This window comes from Apostichopus japonicus, chromosome 2 (assembly GCF_037975245.1).
Source record: "Apostichopus japonicus isolate 1M-3 chromosome 2, ASM3797524v1, whole genome shotgun sequence".
In the NCBI taxonomy this organism is placed as follows: domain Eukaryota; kingdom Metazoa; phylum Echinodermata; class Holothuroidea; order Aspidochirotida; family Stichopodidae; genus Apostichopus; species Apostichopus japonicus.
Window position 1 is genome coordinate 12225198 of NC_092562.1, and position 13967 is coordinate 12239164.

The 13967-nt window shown below is 37.0% G+C and overlaps 1 protein-coding gene across 1 annotated transcript in view; it reads right to left on the reverse strand.

The window, feature by feature from the left end:
• Positions 1-13967, reverse strand: part of LOC139978204 (uncharacterized) — a 98854-nt gene extending 84887 nt beyond the window's left edge. Inside the window, exons 1-5 of the mRNA XM_071988146.1 lie at positions 13654-13967; positions 5158-5262; positions 4219-4314; positions 2447-2563; positions 1075-1344 (exon numbers count right to left, since the gene is read on the reverse strand). Coding sequence (XP_071844247.1) covers positions 1075-1344; positions 2447-2563; positions 4219-4314; positions 5158-5262; positions 13654-13810 — 745 coding nt within the window. The 5' untranslated portion in view covers positions 13811-13967. The remainder of the gene's footprint in view (positions 1-1074; positions 1345-2446; positions 2564-4218; positions 4315-5157; positions 5263-13653) is intronic.

The window sequence follows — 13967 nt, forward strand, 5'->3', positions numbered from 1 at the left end:
TTTGTAGATGTAAACAATCACAAGTTAGGTTTCAACTGCCTGCTTGGCAAACAGGAGGCCAAACATGTAAAATTGAAATGATGCAGGGCCTTTTTTACAAATTGGATATATTCCTGTGACGTTACAAAAATCAGAGAATATTTCCGGTGACATTTTTTATTGGGGATGGTACATGAAATCTCTGGACTGTCCCCAGGAATCATTACTGTGTGGGAACCATGCATTTAAATACAGATATTTTTGGGGCTTTGTCCTTTAAGCATCACTTATACCCACCCTTGCACATATCATTCTGCATCTTACAAGTTGATTAGTTGATTTTGTGTTAATGGTACATTTGTTGGCTATTCTAGCTATATTTCCCCTTTTTGCTCTGTAGGATAGACAAATAATGAAGATGGCAGCAAAAACAAACGGAAATTGTGGAGTGTAATCATTAAAATTCAATACCTTTAACAATTATTACGAACAGGTTATGTTTCAAGTACCTTTGACTAAGTTCATTTATGGGTGTATGAATTTACTGTGAGATTACAAGTCAATCTAACATGCAGCTGCAAGTCTATAATGTTGAACCTAATTAGCATCTACTCATTATAATCCTAGGTTCTTCAACAGATATTTGATATACCAGGAACATATAAACTGTGGACCCTTACTTCCAACATAAATATATTTCTATCAAACATATATCACATGCAAGCACAATTATTAATTCAGATTACGACATCTCAACAGTTTACCTTTTTTTAGTTTCATGAAGTATATCAGCCAGCTCTTATGATCTTCCTTAAAGGAATGCTAGCACCATGTGCACAACATCTTATCACAGGTTTTAAACATGGTACTCACAGTTATATTACCATAGCACGGCTTGCTTAAGTGACAGAACTCCTCCCAGAAATATAGACAAACCATTGATAGCTAGACTAGTAACTTGTTTTAAATACTGTGTCGAGAATAAATTTGTTCATAATCTATGGCATGCATAGCATTTTCAAGCTACATTATCAGAGAAGATAACCATTTCTTGATTTGCTTGTATTAAGGAATGATTTATTACTTTATACTTACCAGGATCATCATCTATTATAGTTATGGTGGTGAACCTATGATCGGGCACAATATGGACCATTGATGATGATGATGGTGATGGATCATACAAGACCAAAAGAAAGTCTTTACTCATCGTTTCTTGGGTCAATTCAGATAGAATAAAGACATTCACAGGAGCGCAGGGTAGTCCAGCACTAATAGTGACATCTTGACGAGTGTCCAATGGAATGTTCACAAAGTCAACGCCTGGCAATGCTGCGGCTGATCCTGAGCCAGTAAGTGTGTACACTGTACAGAGAAGATTCATGCACAGCACATTAATTAAGTAACCAATCAATGTATAGGGAGCTATTGATTTGGGTTTTTTAACCTTTAGTTAAAAGGTTTCACACGTGAAAGCCTCAATATTACAACCAGTGCTCTTCTCATTAGGATGCTGTTAGATGGTAACTAGTTTATACAGAGTAAAGGATAAATATAGAGACTTTTACCTCCACTCATCAGGTCAAATAAAGTTGGTTGTAGCAACTAATAATGTCTGATACCATTACTAAGATACAGGTCTACAGTATTAGTTATTGATCAGTTAATTCAATACAGGCTGCTCCTGGAAATAAGAGTGCTTTTACACTAGATCCGAACCAGACGTCGATATCAGGATCTGATCCTGACGTACAGATCACGGCTGTAGCGATCAAATAGTTCAGATCAGTTTGGATCTGAATCTGATCCTCCTATTTTGATGCTGGCAGAAACGCGGATCTTATCCGGACTTCGAGATCAATTTTGCAATGTAAACACTCCCGCATCAACGGTTACCCAAGATATCAGTTGACCTTATTACATCACATGCATTCTTGTGTGAAATTCCAGTCCTGTATCATCCATGTGATAATTCCTATGTACATTGACTGTGTGTGGGCTGTACATAGCGTAGTATTGTCACCCTAAGGCTATGCAACCATGACAACAAAAGTTTTGGAGTATAAATATTACAATGATCCACAGCTGCACATAACACATTTCCAATCTGATGTTTTTTACCAAGATCCACTTAAAAGCTGTAGAGGATCAGAGTACAACTCAAGTGTAAATGTGCCCGGATCAATGCATAAGGTTACCCCATGAAGAGATGATAACATCAGGGGATCTGATTCGGATTTAGTGTAAAAGCACCCTAAGTCTTCTAGCATCGCATTGCAAAATGCCATACAAAATGGTCAGACTGCTATTTCTGCTATAATTTCTTCGTTGTCAATTTGTTTGGTCGATGGGACGTGTAGTCAAAACTTGTTATATACTTTTTTATGTTTTTGCCAAATCAAATTACAATGCATTCACAAAGCTTACAACACTTTGATCTTCTCGAACTAAAGAAAAAAGGCCAAACCTGCAAGAGTTACTTCTTCTGAAGATGGTTGTCGACAGACTTGAACGGTAACTGCTTTTTGTCCAACATGTCCTTCAGTTACTGTTATCTCCAGAGGACTCAGATATGCAAAAATGGCTGTAGGTATTAAAAATGATGAGTTTCAACATAGCTTTGATAACTGAGGTATAGTTTGATATATCAGTTGACACTTGACCTATTAGCTGCCATTTGAGATGCTTAATAAATATACTTACAGCATTACAGTAGATTTTTAAAGCAGTTTGGTGAGTATAAACAACTATGGAAAGTTCCTCAATAAAGGCATGACATGAAGAGGATGAGTTTCAGCTCTTTTGACAGTTACAGAGGTACAGTATTTGCAAAATTTACTTGTAGTCACCAACCAAATAGAAAACTGATAAGAAAATATACATTCTACAGATACAACACTTTTGCCTATTACCTGCATAGCAAGTCTACATGATACATACACTGTGATGCCATCAGAATGCTATGTTCTTCACCAACCTGAGCTACCAATTCAACCAAGTCTTAGCATTCAATGACTCCTTCATGACCTTATCTGATTCCTTGCAAGTATTTCACAACTTTCCAATGTTCCACTCTACTCTCTCTGGACAACAGCTGACAACCAACTCAGTCCAACCTAACAATTTATTTAACCTTTTGACCTTTCCAGTTTCCACTTCAATTAAGTTGACAAGGACCAAGTGTGTTAAAGACTCCAATTAAAAGTGTGTCTGCTATCAGAAACAAATGCAACTGTAGTTTTGTGCAATATTTAACAGATTTCATGTTCTACTTGGTAAGTAGCCTACCCGAGATTATAACTCATTACTTTTGTCTGTGGTACTACTGACAGTATGGGCCAAACTAAAGTGCAACAAAATCTGTCAACAAAAAACAACATACTGTATCAAACTCAGAATTCTGTTTAAACCTAGTACCAAGAATAAGATTTACCAAAACTTTACTACCCAATAATGCCTGTTTCAAAATGTTCAAATTTTGACCACTGCTCTCCTACTACAATCTTTGACCCATAATAAAAAACGATATCAGTCAAGAACTCATTAAGAGGCATCTACATATTATATATCATCTAAATGTAAACATATAAAGTAAAAGAAGCATCTATAAAGTTGAAATTAATGGACTAGAAGGTTTGCTGGTTCTCAAATGACCTTTGACAATGAATGTAACTTTGCAAGTAAAGGATCACATTTACAATTTTGACCACTCTCCTACACAAATGTGAAAGGTAAATGCATACAATGGCATACAGTATAAATTCTGACACACTGACTGTGTGATAATGAATATCATCCCTTCGCTCACTTATTACAAGTTGTCAATGATCTTAGAGCTCTCACTGTGACAATCAAAAGGCATATACATGACTTTATAGATCAAATTTTACCACATAATTCCTTGCTTACAGTTCAGTGGGAACAAATGCCTTTACAAAATCATGTTAATTGTTTACGATAAAGGTGACAAGTGAGGTTACTTTGAAATTTAAAATGTTCCCTTTGTATAACCAAACAGTTCATGTTAATAAACTTGAATTTAAAACTGTGCAATATTCTTGAGGTTTCTCGGTATCAACTGCCATTCTATGATATATGCAAAACCCCATTCTGTGAACATCAGTTTATCATTAAACAAGTTGAAAATGTTTGAAAGAGAAAATACTCAAAATCATTGATAATTAAGACACAAAATCTCACAAAATGAAGCATGATATATGATATACTAAGAATACTAACCACTCTCACATGTTGGACCTGCGAAGTTTGTAGGACAGCTGCAGACCTCACCAAAACAGCCACCATTAACACAAGGTACCTGTATGTTCTGACAACCTAGTAAATAGTGACAAAGAAAGAAAACATATGAGAAACACATCCAAGGTAAACAAGGTAAATATTTCAATGTGATATCAAATGTTGAAATGGTTTTGTTACAAAGCTTGTGAGTGAAATATTTGGATGATTGGGGCAAAGATAGACTGTTTCTGTTGATGCAGACATGAGAGGTTACAAATAGCTGAGTAGAGATGGTTTAAATATTGTACATTGTGCTATTTATCCTGATTGCAAAAGACAAAATTTTAAGTTTCCTTCACAAAATGTTTAAGAAAACAAAGTATACTGCAATTTTTTCCTTGATATTAAATATTTTCAGAATAAACATGAAAATATGTTCAGTTTGAACTGAAAATACACCATAACTTTTTGCCAGCATGAGGAGAAAACATAAAACATGACAAAGTTTATGTAAAATATGTTACAGAAGAATGATAAAAATTATGTCAGTACATACTTCTTGTGTTACCTATCCAGCTTCTAGTACTAGGGCTAACACCACCAGATTGAAAACAGCTTGAGTTGGCAAAGACCCAGGCTTCACTGAACTTTTCTAACATTATTCTATGTAAGACACTAGCATATATGCAGTAGTAACGCACCCTACCAAAGAGTGGTTAACTGTGTAATGGCCTACATTGTTGATTGTCTTGGGCCTAATGTCGAAGTCAATCATAAATAAATGCATGATGATAAATGAGGATAAACAGCACAAGTAATATTCAACCTGTTCATTTTCAACTGAACATACCATAAATTGCATAATAACATCAGAAAGGAACAAAAAGCAAGATAAAGATGATGTAAGATATGATATAATTTTAGAATGTCAGTACATACTTAATTTACAAAATGGCTGAACGACTCCTGATGGACAAATGCACATGCCTGGAGGCCTAGGCATACAAGTACCTCCATTGTAGCAAGGATAGATACTGCAGCCCGCTGTCAAAAAAAATATTATTCAGTTAATATCACAGTTCAACACACATTTATTATATCTGATTTATGTGACAAAATATTATTTTTTTTTAATGGAATTAAAAACAGTTTGACCAACTCTTTGACAATTTCTCTGAAACTTGGGTGTGCTTGATACAATATATCAACACAGTGATTTAGGTGTCCAGGGATTAATTGACACTACTGTACATTGATCTGCTGAGCTGAAGTGAAATGTAGTTCATATTGAAGGGATTGATTTACTCTACAGTACAAACATGGGAAATAAAAGATCAATATTCCTACATAGGTATATTGTCCATCTGTTACAGAATGTTAAAATAGCCTAGCACAAGTAGACCCTTTAAACTAACAACCCATAGTGTAGACTATATATTTTATGTTTGGCCTTCTATTGCACAGGCTGAAGTATAGAGGCTTTTGGAAGCCATGCGGCTGCACTTTGCTGACCCGTGGTACAGTCCATTATATGTACTGCAGTATGTGGTAAGTTCTCTATCATTTGTAGAACTTTATAGATTGGTTGATTTGTCAATATTTGACCTTGTAACTGATTTAAGAGTGATTTTAATGTGAAAGTGTGTAACTAGTCCTTACACAATTTGTGTTTAATACATTAGACCCATTAGTACTTACCATGTAATAAAGCAAACGTTAATATTTAAGAAGGTTTTCGCTGATGATTTGAATCAAAGGAATTTCTGGCGACACTTGCAATTACAAATCATTAAGGGACCATGACCGTGCTGAGTTCAAAGATACTGTATGTCTCATGTATCACAGCTTAGTGTAGATTCTGAGGCTTAACATTTTGTGTATCTAGGTATGTTTACACATAGCCAATTTATGAAATGGAGCTGAAGTTTTTTATCAGCATAGTAATTTATGTAAACCTTGGCAATATTTGTTATCTCATACTGAAAGCATTTTTTAAAATTCCCATTAATGGCATAAAATGCAGTACCAAAGTCTTTACATGCACTATGGTTCCTTGCTTTGGGGAATAGTAAAGTGTTAAATTGTACGTCACCAACCAATATCATAATATTTATATTTAAATGTTTGTACCAGCTATTAAACAGCAACTACATAACAAGTTTGGATATAATCTGATTTAAGGTTGTGGCGTTATTGCAATTTAAAAAAAATTCTCACAAAGAAATTGGGGCCGATAAAATTTGGCACCAACATGGTCCGGCAAATATTTGGCCCAGACAAAGTGGTTCAAAGATATATTTGCTGCCAAAAATTGAACCCCAAAAAGTGTGGGCCCAAATGGTCCCAAAAATATTGGGCCGAAAGAATGTGTCCCAAAATGAATTTGAGGTGGAAAAAAGGTGCCAAAAATTGGGCCTCAAATTTTTGAGGTCCTGATGGCTTACATATACCAGCTCTTTGGTTGGGGAGTGTTAGGATACAATAAATATTGTGTATTGTTTTTCAATGAGCCACAAATTTTAAGAGTATTAATTTTGTCCTATTGGCTTTTCGAAGAACTTTCCCGAAATCATCCCAAACTTTCTACAACTTTCACTGCACTATACGGTATATTAGTGAATATCTACTGTGGAGATGAAAGAAACAACCAGAATGTGTGTTTATATTTCTATACATCCTTCAACAGGAGTATGCCAGAAAAATCTGAACAAAGCTGAACTCGTATGCATGCTAAGATCTTTCACTGAAGCAAGAGAGAGATTAACATTACCTCCAGAATACCATCTTGTTGCATTTCCTGTACTCAGAAGTCTTGTATACTAAGATAGCCTATTTGTTCCATTGTCATAATATTATACTATGGCCTAGTTGTTAAACCTAAGCCTGATATCTACTGCTTTCCAGTGTTAATAAACACTACACCTATTCATATATTCAACGACTAGTTGGACACGCTGATTGTGGTTCGCCAGCATCAGTTTGAACAGAAGTTAACATTCGTTGAAACTCATCTCACAAGTATCTCCAGTCTTCGCAAGGAGCTACCAGAAGATCTGCAGACCAATCCTTATGCTGGTACTTAGTAAGTTACTTTTAATTATATCACATATCCTGTACCTAAGCTTAAGAACTGTTATAAGTAATTACAGCAATTGATTTTTCCCTCACATCTAGAATTGTACAGATTGGTAAACGAAGGTGATTGAATGAGAATTATATCTGATCGAAACACATTCCTTCCCAATATTGTCTACCTGGGTACGTTACTTTATATTTGCATGCTTTTTCTGTTGTAACAAGAGTTATTGCAATGTAAAGAATATGTGGCCAAAGATGGTTCCAAAATCCATTTGAGGTGGAAACTAGAGCAGCAATGCTGTAGTGGCTCAACCTCGACATATGTTATTAAAGGAAAACCAATTCAGTCGAGGACTGCCATGAGTCTGTAAAACAGTGTTGTATATATGCACTTTATTAACTAAACTAAACTATGCATACAGCTCCATGGCCAATGCACATGGTAAAGAACTAGTAGCTGAACAACACAAGGGAATCAGGTTACACTGACTAGCAAGTTCTGCCATGGAAGTAGTTCTAGCAAATTACTCATGGAATTGAGGATAATGTGGCTGCTTTCCCACTTGATCTCATGCAGTTGATCAGATCCAGGTCTGATCAACCACTCTTAATCAATTTTTGTATGGGAACGCTCCCTGGGTCAACATCAGATCTTGAGATGCTGATCCACAGATGGGGGTAAATCAGATCTCAAGCAGTTGATCAAAATGCTGTGTGTAAAAGCATGATGGATCAAAGTGACCCGAGATCACGGTGACCTATGACGGTGCTATGACGTAGCATCCTTTCCTTTAAACACAACTAACATGTGAAACTTGGTGTAGGCCTTTTGTACAGTATTACATAGATTCACAAGCGTTGTACTACCACTAGTAAGCTACTCAAAGTACATACGTGTAGTTAGTTGAAGAAAGTACACAGCAAATTCATTGGGCATACACTGATACTATGCACTGTTGAAACAACATGGCTGTGGAAAATGTTATAGGAAAAATGTAGTCCTACGAAGAAATAGGATTTCTCATTGACATATGGGGAAGCACAGAGATTCTTGAAAAGATGGACGGAACTTCCCGGAATTCTTGGGTATTCAAAGAAATTTGTGAGAAACTTTGAAGTGCAGGATATACAAGGTCGGCAAAGGAAGTAAAAAATAAACTTCATAAATTAATAAGAGACTACAAGAAAGTTGTTGACCATAACAAGCAAAGTGCAGTTGAGCCAAAAGCTTTTCAAAGATAAATTGAATGTAATTCTGGGTGACAGACCTCCTGCCGAACCGTTAGTTGTGTTGCAGAGTGGCCAAACAGTGGCGACAGGTGCTGGGAGAGGAAGGGACAAAAGTGTCAGTGTGGGAGATGAACTGACAGAATGTGTACTATGTGCACGTACGTAGTACTTCTTACTGTTTGTTTGTTTACGTATGTGTGCGCGTTGCGAGTAGGTGATAGTTGGCATGACAACTGATTTGTGTGCTGTCACCTACTTCCTGTCAGTTGATCACCCGCTGTGAATCAAGAGGGAAAACTCTTGACCTCGAGCGGTTGATCAGATCCAGATCTGATCAACTGCTCGTGTTCAACGGTCAAGTGGGAAAGCAGTAATAGTGATACACCTTCAGTACAATTGACACGCACATGGGTAATTATCTAATAGGTATTATGAAGGATCCCTCTGATATGCAATGACTTATGACTTTCTGTTGTTCCGCACCCTGATAAGCTTTCTCCCTCCAGATAAAGCTCACTATCATATCCTACATCCACATTATCAAAGGAGTGAGAGCTCTAAAAAGAATGCTAAGACACTGAAAAATGAAAATTGATGAAAATTGCCAAAAATTACCACTTCCCCTTATCCAATCATCTTTTCATTAACTAGCTGTATTGCCATTCCAATATGGCATCTTCATTGCAGAAATCAGCCAGCAATTGTAAAAGTAGGCATTTCAAAAGAAGGCAGCCATTTTTCCCAGCTACAGTATCACATAAGCTCTACCCACATTAAGAGGGTTGAGCTAATAAAATCTGTGCCCACCCGGCCATAAAAAAAGGCCTCAGAATTTTGGGGGCCAAGATGTTCCAACAATATTTAGGCCTAAATGTACCAGCTATTGACAAACAATTATATACCAAGTTTGACTACAATCCTACTTACGGTTTTGGAGTTCTTGCAATGTAGAGAAATGTGGGCCCCACAAATTTTGGCTCAAAGAATGTGTCCCAAAATGCATGTGAGGTGGAAAAGAAATTGCGTCCACCCAGCCAAAACTGGGCCCGGAAATATTTTGGACCTGGATGGTCCCAAATAAATTAGATCTACAGTACATGTACCAGAGCTATTAACCAACAACTGTATGCAAAGTCTGTTTACAAACTGACTTAAGGTTGTGGAGTTATTGCAATGTAAAGATTTTTACATTTGACCCCATAACCTCATTAATATTCGAGTCCAAACCAAAACCGACAGGGCACACCTTCTCACGATAATACATCTACATACAGTAGCAAGTATGACAAATATCCATCACAAAGTTGTTGAGTTATTGCAGACCAAAACAAGTGTCACAGACACACACACACACACGCTTCAAGCAATCCCCCCCCCCTCTCCCCCCACCACACACACAAACCTGACTGCATAGGTTACTTTGCTTCCAGCAAGGAACCAAAAATGCATTGATTGAACATCTCCTCACATCACTAACAGTAGTAACTTCCCTAAAAAAGCAGTGGGGGAAAAACATTGCATGTCATCATTTGAAAGTGGCTTTAGGATATATGTGGTAAATAAAAATATGCAGCCTTGTTTCTTAAATCAGTTCACGGGTTGTTTACAGTATTACCATATACATATGTGACTGCAGGCCTGCATAATATATACTGTACATACTAACCTTGGGTGTAAGTATGCCTCTATAGTATATGCCAAGTTGGGTTTTGGTTTAATTTGTTATGAACCAGTATCTGGGGACCGACCAAAATGGAAATTGGTAACAGATGGGAGCAAATTTATGGACCTTTCCTCTCACTAGATATTTCCTGGAATACAACCCACTTTACTTTCAACAGCCTGGGCTACAACCCACAACCTCCCAGATGCTAGGTTTCATTGCTTCTAACCTCACTGTATGCACTGGTTTCAATGACCCCCTTTGAGAATGCACCAGAGGGGGGGGGGGGCAGGATCCTGTTTTTTCCTGGAGAGGTAAAACTTAGCTGACCCCAGACTTGTCCACATTGAGAACACAAAGTGGATCAACTGGAAACAAATTAGCACAATTACAAAATCGTTACAATGCATATTTACAATTCGTTGTGAGGGATTTGTCTGGTTCATGCATTGTCATACTGCACAATCACAATGTGATACAGTGCAGCATAACTAAGTTTAGCCATTCTATGGTAGAGAAGACAGCAGCCATTGCAATATCGAAAATGGGAACAGTAAAACCACAATATTTGTTTTGTTGTGAGAGTGTGCATTTTTTCAAGCAGGGTTGTAATTGAGTGTTGCAGCACATGATATTGGGCACCCATGTTAAGTGGTGTCATTTGTGTGTTCGTTATTGTGTAGTTTATGAATGAAGAATGTGCTGATTGCAATCCTTTAGAATTCCCCGCATTTTAGTAACTAGTGTAAGTTTGTTGATCATGTTCATGGGCTAAGGTTGCTTCGGAATGGTACTGTAGCCATACAAATTGGTGAGGGGGAGTGGGTGCGTATGTCCCCATAAGCACATTTCTGCACAAGGCATATGATGTATTATGTTCACAATTACTACAGATTACAGTATGTGTAGATTCCTTATATGCAAACTTATTACAAAATTTGCTTCAAGAATCATATCCATATTAGAGAGCACAGCCTAGTGTGTGCTTTTCTGAGCACTTATCAACATCAACTTATTGGCTTCACAATGTACTAACTAAACACCAAATTTGTCACTCAACACTGCTTGATGGATTACTGAGTGGAATGTATCTCCAACAGCTTCTTTAAACAGCTAGAGATGATTTAAGAGATTTATTTAAAACAGTTTAAAAGCTATAAGCAGTTTAAAAGCAGTTTTTAAAGCTAATCTTCCTAGAATCATTGATTCAGGTTGGCAGAAATTAACCCACAGAGAAGGGGCTATGTGCAGGCAACTGGACATTTTTACAGGGTGAGATAAATGTAAGTGTGTTTGCACAGCAATATGCATAGTAAGCTTAAATATGGGTGGGCCGACATCCATATCAAAGACCAGAAGGCCTACAGTACAAATAGAAGTAGAGTTCTAAAATGTCCGCAGAATATTCCGCAAATATCGAACTGCAGATTACTCTCAATCTTGATATGAGAAATGCAGCACATTCATGCAACTGCAGAGAGGTAATGTCAGCTGGTAGACATGTCTCTGAATAGACAAATATACTTTCTGGTCTAATCTAATCTGGCCACATCTGGTCACCCTTGGCCAACAGGGTACTGTGTGTAGCACAGGGCCAGGCTTTATGGACAAACAAGTTATAATGTCCTACAATTGTGTGGTAGACTCTAGTGTTGCACTGATAATTGTAAGCTATACTGGTATGCCGATATTTGCAATATCAGCAGCATATCGGTATCAGTAAAATTTAGCCTCACTGCTGATAAAGGTGAACCTTTTTTTCACAACAGAGTCACTTCTTGTTACTTGTGGTGATTATCAATCTGTTCAAAAACCCCATTTATTAAGCCTCAATTTCAATTTGGATTAATAGCCAGTGTTCAATATATGCCCTTCAGCTGAGCTGGCCAAGACACAAGATGCAAGTTCTAAAATCTGACCTTGCAGGCCACTGAACTCTACACACACAGCTACATAGCAGCCTTTGTTGCGCGTTAAAGTAAATTTCACCACTATGGCTGCTGTATTATATACGAGTGAACAAGTTGCTCTTTCAAATAGTGGCAAGAATCCAAGAAATGTTTTGGGCAATCAAAAGTTGTAAACATGGCATATTCAGACCTATGAACAATGCGCTGCGGTCAAACACAATGGAAGAAGTAACGTATGTGATGTTGAAACACATCTGATAATGAAGTATATAGTGGTAGCCTATCACACTAACTTGCACCTCTAGGGCTTCTAAGGATTCGCTGAGAATGAAAGATACGCGTGGAAACCCCTTACTAAATCATTTAAAAAATGGCACATCTTTTCTAAAAGCTGCAAAGAGTATCATAGATGAAGTATGTTAAACCATCAATGCATAAAAAGATTGTATTTTGAGAATCAAGTTTGTGTATCACACAATTTGATGCCGGTTGCAAGAAACTCTTGAAACATGAAACTCTTGCTAATTTTAGCTAGGCCTAATTGTAGTATAGCTGGCTAATGGTAGGGTATAATTCTTATGGAAAGTAAAATTGAAGAAAATGTTTTTGTTTTGGTTCTTCTAAACTGAAGGGGTATAGAAACAGTTCTTAGCCAGGATAGGTTAACTGTCCTTTCTACATGAAATCAGTTTTATTCATCATACAATATCATCTTTTAAAATTTTTGCTTAGGAATTTGTGGCTCCATCTGATGGCAGCTTGTATAACACTTGCATCAACATAGCTAGTTGGTCACACAACAGAAGTAACAGGAAGGATAACACGTACAATTGAGTTTTAAAAAAATGCTTAGCACACATGTTTTATGCGATATCAACTTGGTGTGAAATATGATCATTTCAGTTTTAAAGTGGCTAAGACTGACTTCAGTGTTGTAAAATTTATGCACATATTTTGTTTGACTAATTTACTAATGGGATTAAAAAAAATGAGGGCCTTACAACTTACAAGATGCATGGTTACTGTAAACTTGTGAGATTTGCAAATAATAATAATATTACGACAGCCGATTAGAAATTTGATATTCTACGTATTAATGCACTACTTAACATGCGATTTTATCTTCATACTACTGTAGCTGTTTAAAAGAATTAGTATCGGGTCGATATCGTCCAAAATTGATATTGGTGATATCAGCACGACACTAGTACTTATAGTAGACCTCAACTAGTTAGAGCTAGTCCTAGCCTATGCCATGAACTTGGATGACATGTGCCTTGCATTGGATTAAGCACTGAACAAGCCTTTCAATACATGATACCTGTACTGTAGTGTATTATACAGAACAATGTGTACTATAGAAGAACTATAGAGCCCTAAGCTTTTTCTAACATTAACGTTAGGCTACATTGTGACTGTGAGTGTAACACACAATGGGCCTACTATAGCCTAACTTAGCTATAGCCTAGGACTATACCCGCACGTGTCTTATGACTGGCTCACATCAACAATAATTTTGTACTATTTCTCCTCTGTTAATCCCGAATAACGTACCTTGGGTTTTGCTTGGTTGTAGATTATTGCAAGCCAACAGTACTGTGAAGAGGAAGCTTGGCGTAACTTCGAAGTTAGCAAACATAGTGTTACGAGTACAACTCAACCTTCGAGCATCGATACTGTTGTAGTTGAATATTCTTGTGAAGTTTTGCATTGGCCAGCCAGCATACGTCGCGTATGCAACGATAAGATGTTTGATTCAACACAAAATGTCTGACAAAATAGTTACTTTTTCGCATAAAGGTATTATTTGTACTCAGTCGCCAGCCACAGTTTGAGGAAGTTCGTGTTCTACTGAATAAGGAAGTGAC